General features: G+C 44.2%; 1 protein-coding gene across 3 annotated transcripts in view; it reads right to left on the reverse strand.

The window, feature by feature from the left end:
• Window positions 1–19,240, reverse strand: part of ERCC6 (ERCC excision repair 6, chromatin remodeling factor) — a 71,306-nt gene that overhangs the window by 13,893 nt on the left and 38,173 nt on the right. For 2 of the 3 annotated variants that reach the window (XM_069572564.1, XM_069572563.1), the window contains exons 8-12: window positions 14,786–14,921; window positions 5,346–5,516; window positions 4,667–4,843; window positions 1,197–1,313; window positions 54–149 (exon numbers count right to left, since the gene is read on the reverse strand). In XM_069572564.1, coding sequence (XP_069428665.1) covers window positions 54–149; window positions 1,197–1,313; window positions 4,667–4,843; window positions 5,346–5,516; window positions 14,786–14,921 — 697 coding nt within the window. The remainder of the gene's footprint in view (window positions 1–53; window positions 150–1,196; window positions 1,314–4,666; window positions 4,844–5,345; window positions 5,517–14,785; window positions 14,922–19,240) is intronic. The other variant, XM_069572565.1, reaches the window with a different exon arrangement.

Here is a 19,240-nt window from a genome sequence, read left to right on the forward strand (position 1 = left end):
CCCTTGGTCCACAGTTCTTTCTCTCTAGCTTCTGTTAGTATCATTTGGCTGACCTGCATCTCTCCATTGAGAATCCTGTAAACTTCTTTGGAATCTATGAAATTTTGGTAGACTTTATGTTGTTCATCTGTAAGACGGCAAAATAAGACCTAAGGGGAGAATTTTAAAAAAGACTTGAAAAAATTTAACAGTACAATATAACTAAAATAACAAAGTCAACTAATCAAAACAAGCATGATGTACACAATTTTTCAATGTGCCTCTTATTAAAAACAAAACAAAACAAAAATACATCTTAGAGCTGAACAATGGTCCCTCCTTCAGAGCCCCTCCATTTCCATCATCTGCCCACCTTGTGATCCCCATGCCCCGTGGTCCCCACCCCACTGTCTCTGAGTCTCTGAAGCCTGGCTTCCTGCTCCCAAGGAAGCTCAGGACCAGGTCCACAGCCCTTCCTCCATGCCAGCTTCCAAGAGCTCAGACCCTCTCAGCTCGCAAGACCCTCACTTCAGCAAGCCCGACCAGGCTCCAAAACATTGCTTGGCGCCCCCTTTCCTGAGTTCTAAGCCACACACAGGATTACCAGACTGGTTTCTTGACCCTTCTGGCCAACTGCACCCAGCACTCCATGCCACTGCCTCGGTCTCAACCTCTGATTCATGTTGATGTATGGCAAAAACCATCACAATATTGTAAAGTAATCATCCTCCAATTAAAATAAATAAAATTTTTTTAATCCAACAAAAACAATAAAAACAGAAACTGAAGCTATCAGGCCTGATTTCCTAATCATCAGTCTCAAAAATAATCTATCAGTACTCCATCTGCCACCTGTGGTTATTTTTCTGTATCCAACAGGTCCTTACGTGAGCTCCAGGACAACCCTTCCATCTTTGTACTAGGTCCAAAAACCTACTCATCCTCATCAGCTCAGTGCTCCATGCCTTAGATGCTCCAAAATCCAAGGGGAAAAACTCCCTGAAAGAGCGTGCTCAGTGGCCACCTCTTCTCGCCTTCCAGTCACTCCTGAGCCCAGAAGGTTCCCCTGTCACGGGCAGGTGCATACAGCAGGCCCACCCGCCCCGCAGCACAGCAGCCACCCCCGTTCGCCTCACCAGTTCTGCATGGGGAAAGCAGAAGGGATGGCAGGCGCGTCGTGCTTTGGCAAGGTTTTGATAACGCCTGGTTTTACAGACCTGTTCGTTTTTATCTGGCAAAGAAAGGCTCATTTTGACATCCGACTTCATTCTCCGCAGCAGGTATGGATTTATGGTATCTCGTAAGACACACGCGCATTTATAAGCAGTTTTAACCTTTAGAAAGAGAGAAGGAGAAATAATTACTCTGCCTAAGGAATGCATTTGCTCTTACCTCACAACTGATTCCAAAGTTTAAATTCCTTTTAAAAAAAGAATGATCAATGGTTGTACAAAACTACTGGAAAATGGTTTGGAAAAATTTAAGTTCCGTACACTCCAGGATGCAATAGCTTTCATAAGATGATCAGTAAAAACAAATAAACAAAAAAAACTTCTCATTAACCAAAAATGTACAAAAGAGCAACCAGGAAATTTTGTGCCCTCTTCCACCTCTATTTAATTACTATTATATACTTAAACCCTAAAGTAGAGATTTATTCAGTGCTTGACCCCACCCCAGCGCAGGGAAAAAAATGCTTTCAAACAAATCTCAGTTTATAATCTTATATTCTCCAATGACCACAAAGGGGCTGCTACTTCACAAAACTGAAGATCAAACACTAACTCTAGGGAAATGCCGCAGCAAGGGAAACAGCAGATAATAAGCAGAGATTACTGCCCACAGGAGATTCGGAGCGTAAATTCAAGGAAAGCCCTATGATCCCAGAAATGAAAGGTCACTGCAGCCTAAAATGCAGCATATGGCTCTGTAATGGAGCCTGGCCACAGGAGATGGGCATTAACAGTCCAGAGAAAAACAAAGACCCACAGCACAGGAAACCACACCCCCTACCATTTACTTAAAGGCAAACAAAGACTTCAATAAATTATTGATACTTAAAAAAATCTACATAGGCTTAACAACCTACTGTATACCAGGTAATGGAACAAGAAAACCTCCAACCAAAGCTTAAACAAGTTATCGGCAAAATGAACAATAAAAAGAGCTTGACCGTAATATATTGATACAGAAAAATTCATGTTAAAAAATTAACATGGTAGAAAAGAAAACACTTCAAAACATCCTAAGAACACCTCACTCAAGTCTGTATGCGTGCTAAACTGATTCAGTCACGTCCAACTCTTAGAAACGCTATGGATTGTAGCCAAGGCTCCTCTGTCCATGGGATTCTCCAGGCAAGAATACTGGAGTGGGTTACCATACCCTCCTCCAGAGGATCTTCCCGACCCAGGGATCAAGCCCGTTTCTCTTATGTCTCCTGCATTGGCAGGTGAGTTGTCTACCGTCTGAGCTACCCAAGAATGGCAACTATGGCATCACCAACTCGATGGACATTGAGTTTGAGCAAGCTCCAGGAGTTGGTGATGGACAGGGAAGCCTGGCGTGTTGCAGTCCATGGGGTCACAAAGAGTCCGACACGACTGAGTGACTGAACTGAACTGATGATCTTAAACAAAAAGGAGCAGCAAATAATAGCAACACCCTTGCTCCCAAGGACTTTACAATCTAAAAAAGGAAAAAAAAAGACAAGTGCACAAACTTCTGAAACAAAGACTTCAAGGAAGAAACAAGACTGTATTTACATCATCTCAAAGTATCCCCCCTGACCTATCAACTATAGAGAAGAAGAGGCAACTTCAAAGAGTTTAGAAATCTGGCACACTCATCACCCTACCCAAGTCATCAGACCACCACCAGCGAAGGGATAAGCCCACAGCATGTGCCTCCAGACAGGAACAGAACACTAAGAAACGTCATTTCTGGGATATTCTTGCCAATAATGTGTAACCTGATTCCAATCATGAAGAAAGGAAAGACAAACCCAAGGTAAAGAACATTCCACAAAATAATAAGCCTGTCGTCTTCAAAGATGTCAAGTCATGCAGGCAAAAGAAAGACTAGAGGAACTATGTCAGATGAAAGGAAACCGGAGACATGGGAATTACTGGGACAACCGACACAACGTGAACGACACACAGATTAGATAACAGAATTACATCACTGCTGCCAGCTGTCTCCCGACTTGCGCTCCTGTTTACACTGTGGTTATGTAAGACATCTCTGTTCTTAGTAAATACAGCTGAAGGATGTAGAGGAAAGGGGTATAGTGTCTTCAACTTACAAGATTCAGAAAAAAAAAGATAAACTCCGTGTGTGTGAGAGAGGTAGGGGAGAGGGTGGGAGGAGAAACAGAGCAAACATGGCAAACTGTCAGCGAAATGCTGAAGCCCAGGGGATCTGGGTGAAGAGGGTACGGGGGTTCTTTTTACAATTCTTGCAACTTTCTCTTAAGTTTGAAATTATCCCAAAATAAAAAGTTAGGGAAAAAAAAAAACAAAATACCTAAAGGATAATGGGGGCTCAATGGAGGAAGAGAACGCTTATAAAAGTTAACTGAAGATCAAAACTCATTTAATCTCAAAATTTTCAAGGTATTAAAATGGTTTTCGATAGTCCTCCAGTTTTAAAGATCTAATATCCTTTTTCTAGTTTTAATATTTCAAAATATGTGACCACCTCTTTTGGTGGCAGGCTTTATTTCTGTTATAACCTGGCAGGTACAGGCCCCACCTGAGGGCTGTGCAGAGAGTCTGCCCCCAAATGCCACAAACTGCCCTCCAGTTGGCCCGATGTTTCTGTGTGTGACAATCCCACTGTCAGTCACCCAGGCCTGAAACCGCAGGGGTCAGCTGCAGCAGAGCTCGCCCGGTCTCCCCCACCCAATTTCCTTTATCAGTTTCCTTATCCACCTCCACATCTTGTTTGTTCTGTCTAGAAAATGCCACCTGGGACTCTTGCTCTCCACCTTCTTTTCTCAGGACTACCACCCACAACCAGGTCCAGGCTCTCCTCACCCTCACTCCCAACAACTGAGCAGGTCCCTCAAAGCCAGCCTCTCTCCCACCACTTCCTGCAGCCTGAGTGACCCTCCGAGCACAGCTGTTCCCAGCCTCTTGCTCAGACACCTTCAGTGGCTTTTCCCTGCCTAAGCATTTCTGCCTCCCCTCAGGACCCCACTGCCAGCATCCACAGCTTTCCTGGAACTCCCCCACGAGCATCTCCAGTTGAGCATGTCTCTTCATTGCCCGTGGCCATACAGAGTAGCTGCATGCAAATAGCTGCTCTAACCTGGAACACTCCACTCTTTCCAGCCTGTTTTCCCAGAATCAGATTAAAGGATATATGCCTTCTTAAATCTTTCCTGGTTTCCCCTTTTCTAAGCTTTTACACTAGTTTATAAGATGCACTTCCCCAATTTGCACCATTATATGCTGTCCAGAACGAATTCACTCTTGTCTCATAAACCTGACTCCTCTTGAATATTTTATATGATTTTTTAAAAGCTTATTTGGAAAATTATGTGCTTTTGAGCAAAAATAACTGTGATTTTTATAAGCTGGGCCATTCCCCTTACATTCTGAAAGACCTGGCTACAAAGTATAGTATTTAGTAAGACTGTTTTAAGTATTAAAATGCCAGAAGTGTTACCTGCCCAATACGTTACCTGTACTGGGGAGGCGTTTGAATACCCCCCCATGGTGATGGGGACTGAGAACTGCTCCATAAACACAGGCAATGTACCCAGCTTTCCCGGGAAGATGAAGTCAAAGAGAGACCACAGCTCTCGCAGGTTATTCTGCATCGGTGAGCCAGACAGGATGATGCGATGAGGCGTGCGGAACTATTACAGGAAAGAAAGCACTTTCCTATTAAATCCACCTTCTAACACATGATCACCAGCCCCACCCCGAAACACTCCCATACGACCCTGTCATTTAGCACAACTACGTGTCGTCGTGGTCTCCTCTGAACGCAGACATTTTATGTAACTTCAATTCTTCAATTACACATGGATAAAAATATACATACATAGATAATGTGTATGTATATGGAAGAATTTTTCTTATTGTTCAAGTTGAAGACTATGGACTAGAGTTGGATGTAGTTACACTCTAACAACTGATCTGTACAAGAGACATTCAGTAATATCAACAATTAGAATCTGAGAAAACATGACTAAGGGTAAGAACAAAAAGTGTTCAGCATTAAGGCAAAACATGTATTTCAGACTCCTTATGCAAAAGCATAAGGAAAGATTCCCTAAGTGTGTTATTAAAAGCAGAGAGTTTATTCTCAATGAAATATTATCCACCTGGACACCCCCTTGTTATAAGAGGTCACACCTGTTTGCAAGCGAGGGTGATGGCAGCATTTGGATTCCGAATTTTGTGTCCCTCGTCCAGGATCACATAGTGCCAGTCATGCCGGCTAATATCATCCTGCATCAGTCGAATGTAGGAGTACGAAGTGATCAAAATCCCATGACAATGAGCAATGTCTCGAACTAGTCTCTCCTAAAACGATGACAAAACGGCAAAGCCACTTTTAAATAAGTTAAATGAACATGACTGTTTTTTCAATTCTTTTTTTTTCAATTGGAGGATAATTGCTTTATGTGTTGTGTTGGTTTCTGCCATACAATGTGAACCAGCCATTATTTTACATATAGACATATATGTGTATACACACACACACACCCCCCCTCCTTCTTAAGCCTCCCTCCCCTTCCTATCCCAAGCATGACTCTTAAAATCAACCTTTCAACCATGATACAGTCTAAGGCACTCTGTAAACATGTACATAACCATCATACATACAACCCAGTTCTGTAGAATCAGACTGGAAATCTACTTTATGTTTCATTAATCTGTAAGTTGTAAACGCTGATAATATGTTCCCTATTATGGGGGAAGAGAGTCAAAGAAAACCAGAAAAAGATGTAACATGTAAACACTTGCCCAAATTTTGTTTTTCTAAAACATCCTTTGTGTTAATCCATATTAAACCTCCTTCCATATTAAACTGGGCTGCCCTGGTGTCTCAGACAGTAAAGAGTCTGCCCACAGTATGGGAGACCTGGGTAGGATCCCTGGGTTGGGAAGATTCCCTGGAAAAGGAAATGGCAAACCACTCCAGTATTCTTGCCTGGAAAATCCCATGGATGGAGAAGCCTGGTAGGCTACAATCCATGGGGTCACAAAGAGTCGGACACGACTGAGCAACCTCATTTTCACTTTTCACTTTCATATTAAACTTAAAACAACAAGGTAGATAAAAAATGATTTGTGATTTTAAAATGAAAGCAAGAAAATGAAGGAGAAGTCAAGGCAACAAGAAGAACAAGCCCAGCAGTTCTGATGATGCGTAACGTGGATTCCAGGAGGACAGAGGACAAGGGGCTAAGAGAAGCGACTGTTTAAAACGATGCCAAAGGATTCTGAGCAGAGACTCGAGCCCATGGCGCGAAACACTCCTGAGTGCCAGGCAGACACGCTGGAAAAGCCACACACCTAGACACATACCGGCTAGATGTCTGAATTCCAAGAACAAAACAAGCAAGAGAGATGCTGCAGCTTCTAATCAGAACAAGACGAACGGCTAAAAAGGCCCCTTCAGAAGAAAAGGGCTCCGCCTGTGCCGGATGCCTTTTCTGCAACACTGGAAATGCCACAGAGCAAAGGGGAAACCTTCCCGGAATTCTAAGGAGGAAGCAGAGACTCTGGAATTCTGCATGGTCCCAAATTAGCAGCCATGCTTGCCAGAAAAACGTAAATTCCAACTTTAGACAGTCAAGGACAAAAAATAAACTAGCAGGAGACGGCCTAGCAATGGCAGGCTACATCCAGCTGGCGCAGGGGCGCTGCCACTATAAGAGTGCGGCCCCTTTGCCTGGTGGGAGAAGGGGGCTGAGGACGCCACACTCTGCACTGGAGTGGAGAGCAGAGCTCCCCACCCAAGGCTCAGCACAGACGGGGAGCTCACAGCACCTCTGTGAAAGGACGGAGGTCCTTACTGACCCCAACTTACAGAAGATAGAACTGTGGCTTAGAGAGAATAAATAACATTATCAGGTCACAGAGCTGGTAAGTGGCGGAGCGGGATTTGAGTGTAACAAAGAAGCCGACTCCAGAGCTAGTATTAACTAAGCTTTAGGCAACACTGCCTCTTACTTAACTGTGAAAGAAAATATTTTTAAGGGAAAATTACATGTAATATACTTACCAATCTTAAATTATTACAACAATAATTAAACATTAAAATAGTAAAATTATTAAACATTAAAATATTGTTTTAAATACTAATGAAACTGCTAAAAGGATCTAAAATACAGATCATATAAAAAAAAAATCCTTATCCAAGGGTAGGGAGGGCTGTACGTAGGTGATACTGTTCAGTTCTTTACCATGACAGAGAACAGGCTAACGTACACTTGCCAAAATCTAAGCCCATTTTCTGATTGACAGCTGCTGCCACCGTTCAGTCACTAAGTCGTGTCCAACTCTTCCTGGTCCCATGGACCGCAGCCCATCGGGCTCCTCTGTCCATGGGATTCCCCAAGCAAGAGTATTGGAGTGGCTTGCCGTTTCCTTTTCCAGGAAATCTTCCCAACCCAGGGACAGAACTCGGGTCTCCTACTTGGCACGCAGATTCTTTAACACTGGGGAGCCCTGATAATGGTGGTTTCATCGTGTGTCTTCGGCACAAATATCAGAAAAGCAGCAGACTGCAGGACTATCAAACCACTGTCAGGCAAAGACAGGAACAGGCAGCAGACAGGTGGTTTCAGACCTAACTGGAGAAGGCGATGGCACCCCACTCCAGTGCTCCTGCCCGGAGAAATCCCGTGGCCAGAGGAGCCTGCTGGGCTACAGTCCATGGGGCTGCAAAGAGTCAGACACGACTGAGCGACTAAACTTAAAAAACTAAACTTCAGACCTAACATTTATTTTGGGGCAGTGACATTTTCCACTAGGAGAGTCTGGCCCACCCCAGACTGGCACTGAGAACCAAGCACACGGGGAACTGTTAAAGAGATGCCAAGGAAATGCAAACAGAACCTGGGCGGCGTGGCCCCTGCTCCTCAGAATCCACATCAGGAGAGAGGGGAAGACCACAGGCAACTTGAAGTTTACAGTCAGGGACAAAGGGCCCGAGGCTCACCATCAGTGAGCTCCTCCTGCCAACTCTTAGCAGAGCCTCAGCCCACACCAAGGTCCTCATTCCTCACACCCCCCTGAGGCTGAAATCAAACCAAGCAGCCACAGCAAGAGGTGAAAAAGGGACAGTGAGACAGCAAGATAAAAACAAAAATCAGTGACGCTTAAGGACAAAACTTCGCAGAACTGAAAAAGAAAAAATGTAAACAGCTCTTTGAAAAGACCCCAAAAGAGAGAGACCTCTGTAAAGTCAGCCTGAAGAACAGACTAACATGGCAGCGTGAGACACGTCAGTCACACAGAGGCGATGGGCATGAAAACAGCAGCCACGCAGTGCAGAATTCAATGCCATCTGAAGCCTGACAGAGGACGCCCACTAAACACGAACAAGCCACCAAACGGACCCGAGAAAAGCGAGACACACCGATGAGACCCATACCTGAAGACCTGAAAACAACGTTAAACTGTTCCCAGCAGACGTCTACTAGACCCAAGGGTTTTATCAGCGAAGTTGGTGTCAACTCTGTGATTTAAATGGCTCCAAACACAGAACAAGAAGACTGGCAAAACGCTATTTTCAAGACTGACAGAAGCAACATACTCACAGGCACCCCTCACTAGAGAGTCATTCCTTTAATAAGAATTCAGCCCTATATTAAGCGAATAAGGCATCACGGGAGTAGAATCGCTAAACATTAGGAAAACCAATACAGTTATTCATATGATCATAATCATATAAATTTTATAAACTCAACATCTCCAAAATTATCATCTTAATAAACAAGAATTAGAATATTTTTTAATTCAATAGAATATAAAGGGTGTAACACTGACCAAGAAAATTTTGAAAGAGGAGAAGAGAGAGAAACTGTCTTATACCAGACCCACCTCAGGGCTCACCCGGAACTTCAGCGGTCAGAGCTATAGCACCTGGTGCTAGTAAAGGCTCTGCGAGTGAGAGCTGGGTCACCAATATGACACCGCTGTGCCTTCTCCATGTTTATGAGCTTCAGTCCCTGCACGGAACTGCACAGAGGCCACACCGACTTAACGATTTCCTGACTTTTTTGGGGGTACCTTATGATGAATACACTGCCTCGCCTCCACCCAGCTCTCCCTGACCACAATGCTATCCATGGCCTCGGGCCCCACCATGGCAGTGAGTGTCCAGGGAAGACAGGCAAGCTGTCCAGAGATACACTGCTCCACCTTGCGCTCATCCCACCAGCGCTGAGATCCCACCTCTGGCTGAGTCAGAAGCCAGAGGTGACTGCAACAGCTCCTCTGCATCTTAATTTTCCACTGGAACTCTGAGCAGGCAGCCATCGCAACTCTATCCCCATCTCCCTCCTCCTGGGAGAGCAGTGGCTGCTAGGAACCAAGACACAGGCGGTGAGGGGCAGCAGCAGATGGACACACAGCTGCGTCCTGTGCCGTGAGTTCCAGGCATGGAGCTGTGCACACAGAGAGAAACGGGAAAGCAGAACAACAACCGTTTGGGGCCTGAAATACAGACGAAGTGAAATTACCACTCACGTTTATAAAATGTCCACTGCATCGCAGCCAAACCCTGCCCACGTGGGTCCACTTGTTCACAACCTTGGAACTCCTAGCTGCTGAATTCACCAACTCACCACCGTCATTCCACTACACTCCAAGGAACACCACCCTGAATTGGACATCCCTGTACCACAGTTAAACTGGGACGCCAAGCCTCCCAGTTACACGCCACCAGGGTGATGCTTAGCTTCATGGGCATGTCCGAGAATTGAAATTTATTTGGAAAATTCTGTGATTTAAGCTATAGTTAAGAGAAATACAAATTTTCTACCATATTCAGAAAGATGTGTGATGATGAGTAAGAATCAAAGATGCTTTTGTAAAAAGAGTAAGAAATTTGCTGAACGTCTGCATTGAAAATATAACCTCCACTTAACAGCCACTGGGTAAAAACACATCTAAGACTATTTGTTTTCACCTGATTCAATCTCAGAATTCTGTAACTGCCTAGACCGGAGTTTCAATAATGGTGAATTGTTGAATATTATGGAGGTCTCTATCCAAACACTTAAGACAAATCATCTCGGGCGGTTTCCAAATTAAAAGCTTGTAAAATATGTAACCTCTCCTAGTTTTTGCAATTAATAGGGTACATCTGCAATTAGCCTGACTTACTGAATGCAGCGCTGTTGCCATTAGAAGATGTCTGTGAAAGTGCTGCTGTCATTATGGAGGCTCAGGAGGCCAATCCCTCCTAGAGGGCAAACAGTGGGCTGGTGGAAACCAGCAGACATAAATCACACTGTCAGGCAGCAGGGGGAGCGGGGAGGAGCAAGGCACGCGAAGGCCACTCTCCGCAAACAGCCCGGCGCTGCCCAGGCAGAGGCGACCGCACCTGCGATTAATTAAAGTTTCCTTCAAGCCAAATCCCTAATAAACAAGGGTTTGTGCAGACAATGAAGAAACAAAGGGCCCCGGCAACCTAATCTTACACCGTCCCTTACGGAACGAGCGAGCGTCTCGCACCAGGCGTGCACGCGTCTCCAACGCTAACAGGGACTCGCAGCGCTCTGTGTCCACTCGCAGCGGGCCTGAAACATTCAGGGCGCCTGAGGGGCCGCGCGGTCCTTTCCCGCTTTAGTTATGCTTTCTCCTGACTCCCCGTTTTTTGAACAGCCGAGACTTCCCGTGCGAGCGTTTCGGAAGACGGGCCTTGGAAAGAACACGTGGCGGCAGCGGCGCCAGGCGGCCATCCCCGGGGGGCCCGCTCTCTGCTCACACCCTGCCTTTCCCACAGAAGAGTTTCGGCACTGTTTCACCGCGTCCTTTTGGAGCCAACGTACCTAGACACAGGGCGAGAAGGGTCTGCATGTGAAGGACTGTGAATATTTTTGATAAAGCGAGTGTGAACTTTCTATCTCAAGTATAATTACGCTGAATCAATCAGAAACACCAGAATGTCTTTTCTCAAGTATTGGGATGAAGAGGCCTACCATATTCTTTGTTTTCAACAGTAGGAATTACCTGAGTAAACATTATATGCTGGGGAGCACACTAAGTTTATTGTTCACCTATATGAACCCAACAAATTCTCAAAAAATTACTAAAAAAAAATACCCATTTTCAGGAGTTCAAACAAGGCTCAGCAAAGCTGAGCAACTTGCCCCAGGTCACAAAGCTATAAAATGGCAGATCCAAGATTCAAGCCCTGGCCTGGTAATTATATAATCTATGCCTTTAAATCTTTATGCCACTGCTGCATTTCCTAATCCTATAGCTCTAAATATCATAAATATCATAAATGGATCAAAACGATAAATCTCTTTGAACTATTAATATCAAAACTATTTCACAGTATTACCATGTCTTACAAAGCAGGGAAAGGTGAGAGCTTTAAAGTGACAACTGTTTCAGAATATAACCAAGACATTTCTCACTAAACATCTTCCAACAAATTGAAAAAAGGGTACTTAATAATTAAATAAACTATACAACACAGTGCTAAAGATGCCACCATCTGCTGTGAGGTATAAGTATTATAAAACTGTCTCCTTTTATTATCTTTTCATGTATTTTCTTTCCCCAAGAAAATGGTTAGTTTTCCAATGCCAATTAGCAACATCATATCCATTTTTTGCAACCCAAGTAACATCACACACCTACAATATTGTATTTACAGTTATTCAACAAATAAAGGTTAATCAACTTATGTATCAAGTTTCTCTCCATTAGAAAAAGGATCATAAGACATAATGAGAAAAGGAAAACCCTAGGTTCCTAGTAAATGAGATTTCAACTGACCATTAAAGGAGATTCAGAGCCTGAAAATTTTCTTATCTGATTTGATCATTTGACTGAAAATATTGGCCACATATTTTTTTTGCATGGTTGCTGAGTATTCATTTGATAATTCAAAATTATGCTGTCAACCAAAGAGAATATTAACAAAGATAATACCGGATCACATGGTGAGAGAGGTGGGAAGCTAAAAGGCAATTGAGGGAAGAAAAATGACAGATAAGCTCCATTAGAAATTGTTTGATCATTTGATATTTATTCTCTAAATGAAAAACTTTAAAATTTTTCAAAGTTTAACATCTGCCAGTTACAACAAATCTTTAGAAAAATAAGAACAATCTACTGAATAAGAATAATAATTCTGGCGTTATTACATTGTTAAGCTTCCCAAAGAGAAATTCTCTTCCCTTTCCTATTTCCCCAGCACTGAATGTCCCTATACCAGAGTGCTACTGTTTTATTTAGACAGGACAGCCGGGGGGCACAGAATGTCTCCCCGTGGAAGAGAGAAATTTCAGCCTACAATGGAGAGGAAGTTAGACATCAAACTCAGGCTCAGAGGACGAACAGCACTAGCAGGAGGTCTCAGGTGTGACTGAGCGATGTAGACTCCGTTGCAATTTAGCATTCACCTGTGAGCCAGCAAGCGTGCGCGGTGGTAACGACGGTCTGTACACAACGAAACAAATACGAAAGGAAGAAGCAGAGGGGTCAGATGCTGCTCAGGGCTTCAATCCAGAAGCCACAGCTCTGATCTCGGAGATGTTCAGACACAAGATGTTCAGACACAAGGACTTTTGTTTCCAGGATTGGAAACAAGGCCTGTGTGGAGGAAGTAACGCATATTCAAGATGCTATCATCACAAACAATAAACTGATACTAATATTAGTAACAGACTATGTTTCTAAGTGGATAGTACGGTTTGAAAGATACAGAAGAACACCTTTGCAATCTTTTGCGTAACAGCTTACATCTTTAGGGATATGAGACACTTTATAACGGAAAAGGAACTATACAAAGAGTTAAGGGTCAGAGTAAAAACACAAGCCTCCTTACTTTTCCTCAAAACTTAAGTAAGAAACTTTCAAATTAAAGTCCTTGGTAAAGCATTAAGTACTGGAAAAACTATAAACAACTATATGTATGCACATATCTGTGCATAACCAGACACCTCAGAAGGTGCAGATCACTGTAAAAAGGTGAATAATCTGTTCTTTAAGGTTCTGTTTGCCCTCCAAGCAAGTGAAGGAAGCAAGCCTCCTCAACAGAGGCACTGACCAATCAATGTCAATCCCATTTCCATTCATCAGTCAGTGCGTTTCGCTTGTACAAAGGCTGCTTTTCAGGCTAACAGAGGAAATACAAGCGGGCCATGATATGGCAAAGGTGTAACAGAAAAAACGCAGAAGAAAATAAAAGGATAGAGAGGAATATGTGGAGAATGTGCTTTTTAAAGATACGCCATCAACTACAGAATTCCGGTACAGGATTCTGCAGCACAGAACACTAAGAAATGTCGAAAGACAAAGAAGCGAAAGAAGGAATCAAAAATATTTTACAAGGGTGATAACAAGATAGTTACAACAATTTAGCTTGACTAGAAAAATGATTGAAACTTATTATCATGCTGCTAAAAAAACCACTTTTTAAAAACTGCAGCGTTTACCTCACTTCATTAATTATTTCAACTCACTTGTTTTCCATTTATCATTTAAAATTCAGGGCAAAGTCAGCTGGTTTCAACAACAGGTAGTAAAAGCAAGATTCCACCTCACCAAACTTGAGCTACCAAATTATAGATACTCCTGTTTCACTTCTATCAAAAGCTCTGCTTACTCATGATCATGAACAAACAGGAATTTGGAGGAAAGGGGGTCTTGGCAGAATTACAAAGACATTGGAGCTGAGTGGCTCACATGCACTTAACTCAGCAAGGCAAACATTCACCAGCCCTCTCAGCTGGCACTGCCTTCATGGGGGCACGAAGACCTCACTCAAGAGCTATGAAAATCAGCAAAGAACTCATAACAAACTGCCACTGCTCATCTACAGAGTAACCTGCAAACCCCAGTGGAAATGTGTAATTATCATCTATTCAGCTATAGGGGCACTTGGGATACAACAATGATGAAGACATAGTCTCCACTCTGCAGAGTTTGCAGTCTAGATGATAGACAGAAATGAGAATTTAAAAAGCATAATACAAGCTATCTATGCTACCCACAGAAGAACAGACGATAATGTTCCTTTTTGATGATGCGGCTAAAACAAGTAAGTGAAGAAATGCCACCTTCAAAGAACAGTGATTATACTTAAATGGCAATCAAGGATTCAGAGAACAAAAAGCAACTTAATTAACTAAAAGGCAATAATACAAATAACGAAAATGTCAAAATGGCAGGCTGTTCTTTTGCTCATTAAAAACACATTTTAAAAGCATGTTAACAAATGCCTTTACTGATTAAAATACTAATTACACTTTGCACCTACTTTCCTAAAACTGTTTAAAGCCAGTAATGCCTCAAATCCAGCCAGTTAACTACTGCATGAGGCCCTTGATTCTGGTCCCACTCAGGGTATCAGGCTTGTGTTTCACTGGACAAGAACATGTCTTGTCATCACCATGGGCTGTTAGAATGATAAAGCCTACATTCACAACTGTTCTGAAAATAAAGAGTCCTAAAATGAATCAAGAACAACAAGTGCATGGAAGAAACATCAGAACATACATCTGAGAAATAAACAGATCAAAGCAAAAACAATCAGGTAAAACGGAAGGTTTTAAAACAGAAACAGGGAAAAAGGTATTGAAGTATTATGATGTTACCTTTTTGTGGGTAAAGGACCCGGTTTCGTGCAGAACCGCCACTCTGAATGGAGGCCACCACGTGTGAAATTCCTTCACCCACTGATGCATCACCGTTGTTGGACAGACAATTATGGTCGGGCCCAAGCCCTCGAACCTGCACCCAAAACGTCCAAGAGGAAAAGACAACCATGAATGACGGTACACGGACGATTCACTGCCAAAACACACACACACACAGAGACAAAACCTTACAGCTCGAAAAAGAAAATCCTACTGAGGATAAACCCACCTAGTGAAATCCCTACAACCCCATTCATCAATGAGTGGACGCATGCATTAAGAGGAACCAACTAATCTGTTGAAAATGTCATCCACAGTAAAGCAAATCAAGCAAAAACTACCTAACAAGGAAACTTTTCTCTCTTCTTCTATTCCAGATTAGCAAAGGCATGAACGGTATATCAACCTAAGTGAACATAAGAATATATTCCATCAGTTTGAAGCTTTATAGTTCATCAAGAGTTTTCATCCACAGGACTTCACTCAGTCTCACAGCCCCGGGAAGCCAGCAGGATAAGAATCCTGCAGTGTTCAGGCCGCTGAAGACTGGTGTGCCCAAGGTGCCACAGCCACCAGGAGATGGAGCAGCGCCTCAAGTCCGCCTTCTGATGGCTGCAGCCTGCTTCTGCACTGCACCGCGCTGTTCGCTTCTCCATGTGATACAAAACCAGTGGGTGAGCACCAGCGACCACTGCTCCCAGAAAGCCCCAGTCAGCAGAGTTCAAGTGTCATAGTTTTTGTGGAAAGCAGCTGAGCGCTACAGAGCAAGAGCCTTAACAAGAGGCACGTGTTGACCAAACAATCCCAAGACAAACATCTGTGTACCAAGACTCACACGGCAGCATTCTTTGCCTGCAGAAAAAGTGGGCGCTACCTGAGCATCTGTAAGTAAGAGACAGGCTAAATAAACCATCCTGTTTCTTTACTACTGCACAGGCAAGTAGCTAGGAGCACTGCCTAGGTCTGAACCCCAGCTCTGCACAGCTCTTCAACTTCAGTTTCTCATCTTAAAATGGGAACAGCAGCCAGTTATATGAAGTTTAAATCAATAACTATGAAGTGCTTAGAATAGTATATACTAAATACTATTAGGATTTGTTAAGATAGAATATACTGTATAACCATTAAAATCATCTTTAAAGAATATTTAAAACCTGGAAAATGTTTCGAGGTCTTTCTAAAAACCACATAATTTACGGAATCATCCCAATTCATTCACACACAGGGAGCCAGAAGGCTGGTCACGGCCGCTGGGCCAGCAGTCACCTCTCCCCTCCTCCTTTCCAACAGAACAGCTTTGTGCAGGCGTCCCCTCTTCCTTCCCAGACACGTACTTGGCGGGACTCTGACCACTGTCTCGTTATGGAGGAGAGGGAAGAAGCCGGACACACAGTTCATCTGCGGCCTGTTAGCACACAGCATTCCCCTAGAGAGGCTCGCCAGTTCCGAGGGGCCTGGGAGGGCTGGCTGGCTGATGGTGAGGAAGCACTTCTGCTCCAGGTCAGGACAGCGTCATCTCTCGGTCTCCCCTGCTGCACGCGAGCATGGGAACAAGAGCCAGCAGCCACTGGCAGTTGAGTTACTGTGCAAAGAGACCTTATGACCGCAAGAAGAACTGGCCTCAGGAGGACCCGGGCTGCTTCTGATCACGCTGTGCCTACGACCTGCCTCCCTGGCAGGTTCCTAGATGCAGCGCACGTTATGTGAACATTTAACCCAAACTGAAACCAGGATTCTTTTACTGGCAGTCAGAATATCCCGATCCATAGCACACCACAGGCACCTGACTGAATCAGTGCCCCCCCCGCCCGCTGCTTCCTACCTGTCAACATGGAACCAGGGCCCCTTTCCTTGTCTGAGCCCAGACCCCCACCACATCAGTGCTTCTGCTACTCCGCCTTCAGTCCTGCCGCGAGACGGGTGTCAGCCGGTGCAGAACATGAAACCTAAGCCAAACGAGCGATGCGAATCTCTTCAATGTGAGACTCACGCTCAGCCGCCAGAGGCAACCAGCAGCTGAGGCTGACGGAGGACACTGGAGCCTTCGTCGCCTACCTCTCAGTCTGCAGCAGAGTCACCGGCGACTTCTAAACTGTCATTCTCCGTCCCCTGCCTGTTTCTGCCCACAAGGATGCTGAGTATCTGAAGCTATCCACTCCACACACTTTCCCCAAGCTACTATCTCACTAACCCTCACAGTTTCACTCACTCTCTTTACACGGGTAACGGGCACCTAGGTCTCCAGCCCCAGCCTCTTTTCTGAGCTCCGAAGTACCATCTGCCTAGACGTCCAGCTGCCGGCAGGGCTCTGCACTCGGATGTCCCCACAGTACCACACGTCGTCCTCCCCCGAACTGCCCCTCCCCCCAGGTTTCCTAGTCCAACGGAAAGGACTGGCGCCCATGCTCCAGGCACCCTCAGTGGAAATCCAGACCTCGGCCCACCCCTGTTCTTCGCCACATCCAACCGACACAGAGCTCATGCCACACACACGTCCTCTCTGAGTCCCTCTCTCTCCACTGCTAACACTCCCCTTCTGGCCACTACCGCCTCTTCCCCAGGATATTGCACTTTCTAGCACCATCTTTTCAAGAAAGCACAATCAGAACGCCTCATCCCTTTGCCTAAGAGCCTTTTCATGTTTGTCCCTTACTCTTGAGACAGTCCAAACACCTCACCCCGCTGTATGAGACCACAAGGATTGGACCTCGGGCCACCTCTTCAGCATCACCCCTCCACAGAGCCCTCATCCTGACCGGCCCCTCGCAGTTCAGCACTCCCCCTGGCAGCACTCTTTCAGTTCTTACAAAGTGCACACCCCTCTGACCTCTCGGCCTTCACCTTGTCCCTTCTTTCCCTCTTATTCCAACCACCCTCAACCTGTCCTTCAGCCCTCAACTTCCTCCCTTCCTGTCCCTTTCTCTCCAAGTAGGTTAAGGACCCTTCCTTGGTGCATCCACACTAGTTAGGACCCCACATTAACCCCGTCATAATATATATCACCGCGCGTGTGTGTGTGTGTGCGCAATTATATTGAAACATTAAAAGAGATTATTTTTGAGTTGGAGATCATGGTTGACTTTTTTTTTTTCCTTTGGCTACAGTTCAATAAATTATTCTCAAACTTAAAATTTTTTTGTAAACTAAACCACACAGTGCTGGAAATATTGAAAATAATCTGCACAACTGGAAACACTTTGCAACTCTGTAGAAAAACAAGCCATAACCTGAATAAGGCTGACCTGTTTACTCCAATGTAACAAAATTCCTCCACCCATTTCTAAATCCTCCCAACCTTCAGCTAGTTACTGCCCCTGCCCCTCTGCTCCAGAGAATGGGCTCAGATCACAAGAAGCCAGGAGCTGACAGCTCCTAAAGAATTTCCAGCAGTGTCTCAGCCTCCCAGCAAGGGCAGGTCCCCTCAAACTCCTTGGGGAGAGTACAGCTCTGCCCTGGCCCCTTCTGTGACAATACTCCCTAAAAGGATTAAACGCAGGAATTTCTTATATCCTCCAAGAGCAATTAGAGAGCTATCAATATACACTTACTGTCTAAAATATTTAAAAACAAACTCACTTTCAAGTAAACATGAACACGTACACATGCTTTTGCAGGTCACACGGCATTTACACGCCTTTTATGACCTGGCCGCTGTCAGCTGCTACAATATTATGTAAGGCCAACAGTTTATTCTGGCTCAACATCTATCTGGCATTATCATGCCCTTCAATTTCTGCCATTCTCCTAGGAAGCTATGGAGGTTTTCACACAGAGTGGGAATCCAGGAGCAGACCTAGACAGCTCCGGAACCTCAGAGGGGCAATCACATCCATCAGCAGTCACATCAACTGCCCCACCCTCTCCAGTCCTCAATGCCAGTGAGATGACCCTTCTCCAGTCCTCAATACCAGAGAGATGATCTTAAGAAAGGGCTCAATGTACTCGAGCAATTAGTACCAATTACTGAACTGGCTACAGTTTCTTTCATCTTTGATTATCATTGATTACCTAGTAAGTTTACAAGTCAATACCTCCGTGGTCAAATATTTCAACCTGCAGGATAGAAATCTGCCCCTCATAGCCTTGAACTTATCAGGAATTACAAAGCAAAAATATTTACCTTTAAAAGTTTATTAACTGTTTCAGGCCATTTATTTGTAATGAGGAATTTCCTAAATGATATCCAAGACTTCAGGGTATTAACTGAAGTTTGCAAGGTTAACCATTTATTTCTTCTCCATCATAAAGTGCAGGGGCCTATCATTATAATATGAATGGCAAAGAGAAAGTATATCGTGTATACACTATGAACTGGGAAAGCAACCAGTGTAGACTTTTATTAACCACAGTAAGCATGCTTTTCCCTCTTTTTAAAAGACATTACATATGAAACACATTAAAGAAACAAAAATC

Source organism: Ovis canadensis, chromosome 25 (genome assembly GCF_042477335.2).
Source record: "Ovis canadensis isolate MfBH-ARS-UI-01 breed Bighorn chromosome 25, ARS-UI_OviCan_v2, whole genome shotgun sequence".
NCBI lineage: Eukaryota > Metazoa > Chordata > Mammalia > Artiodactyla > Bovidae > Ovis > Ovis canadensis.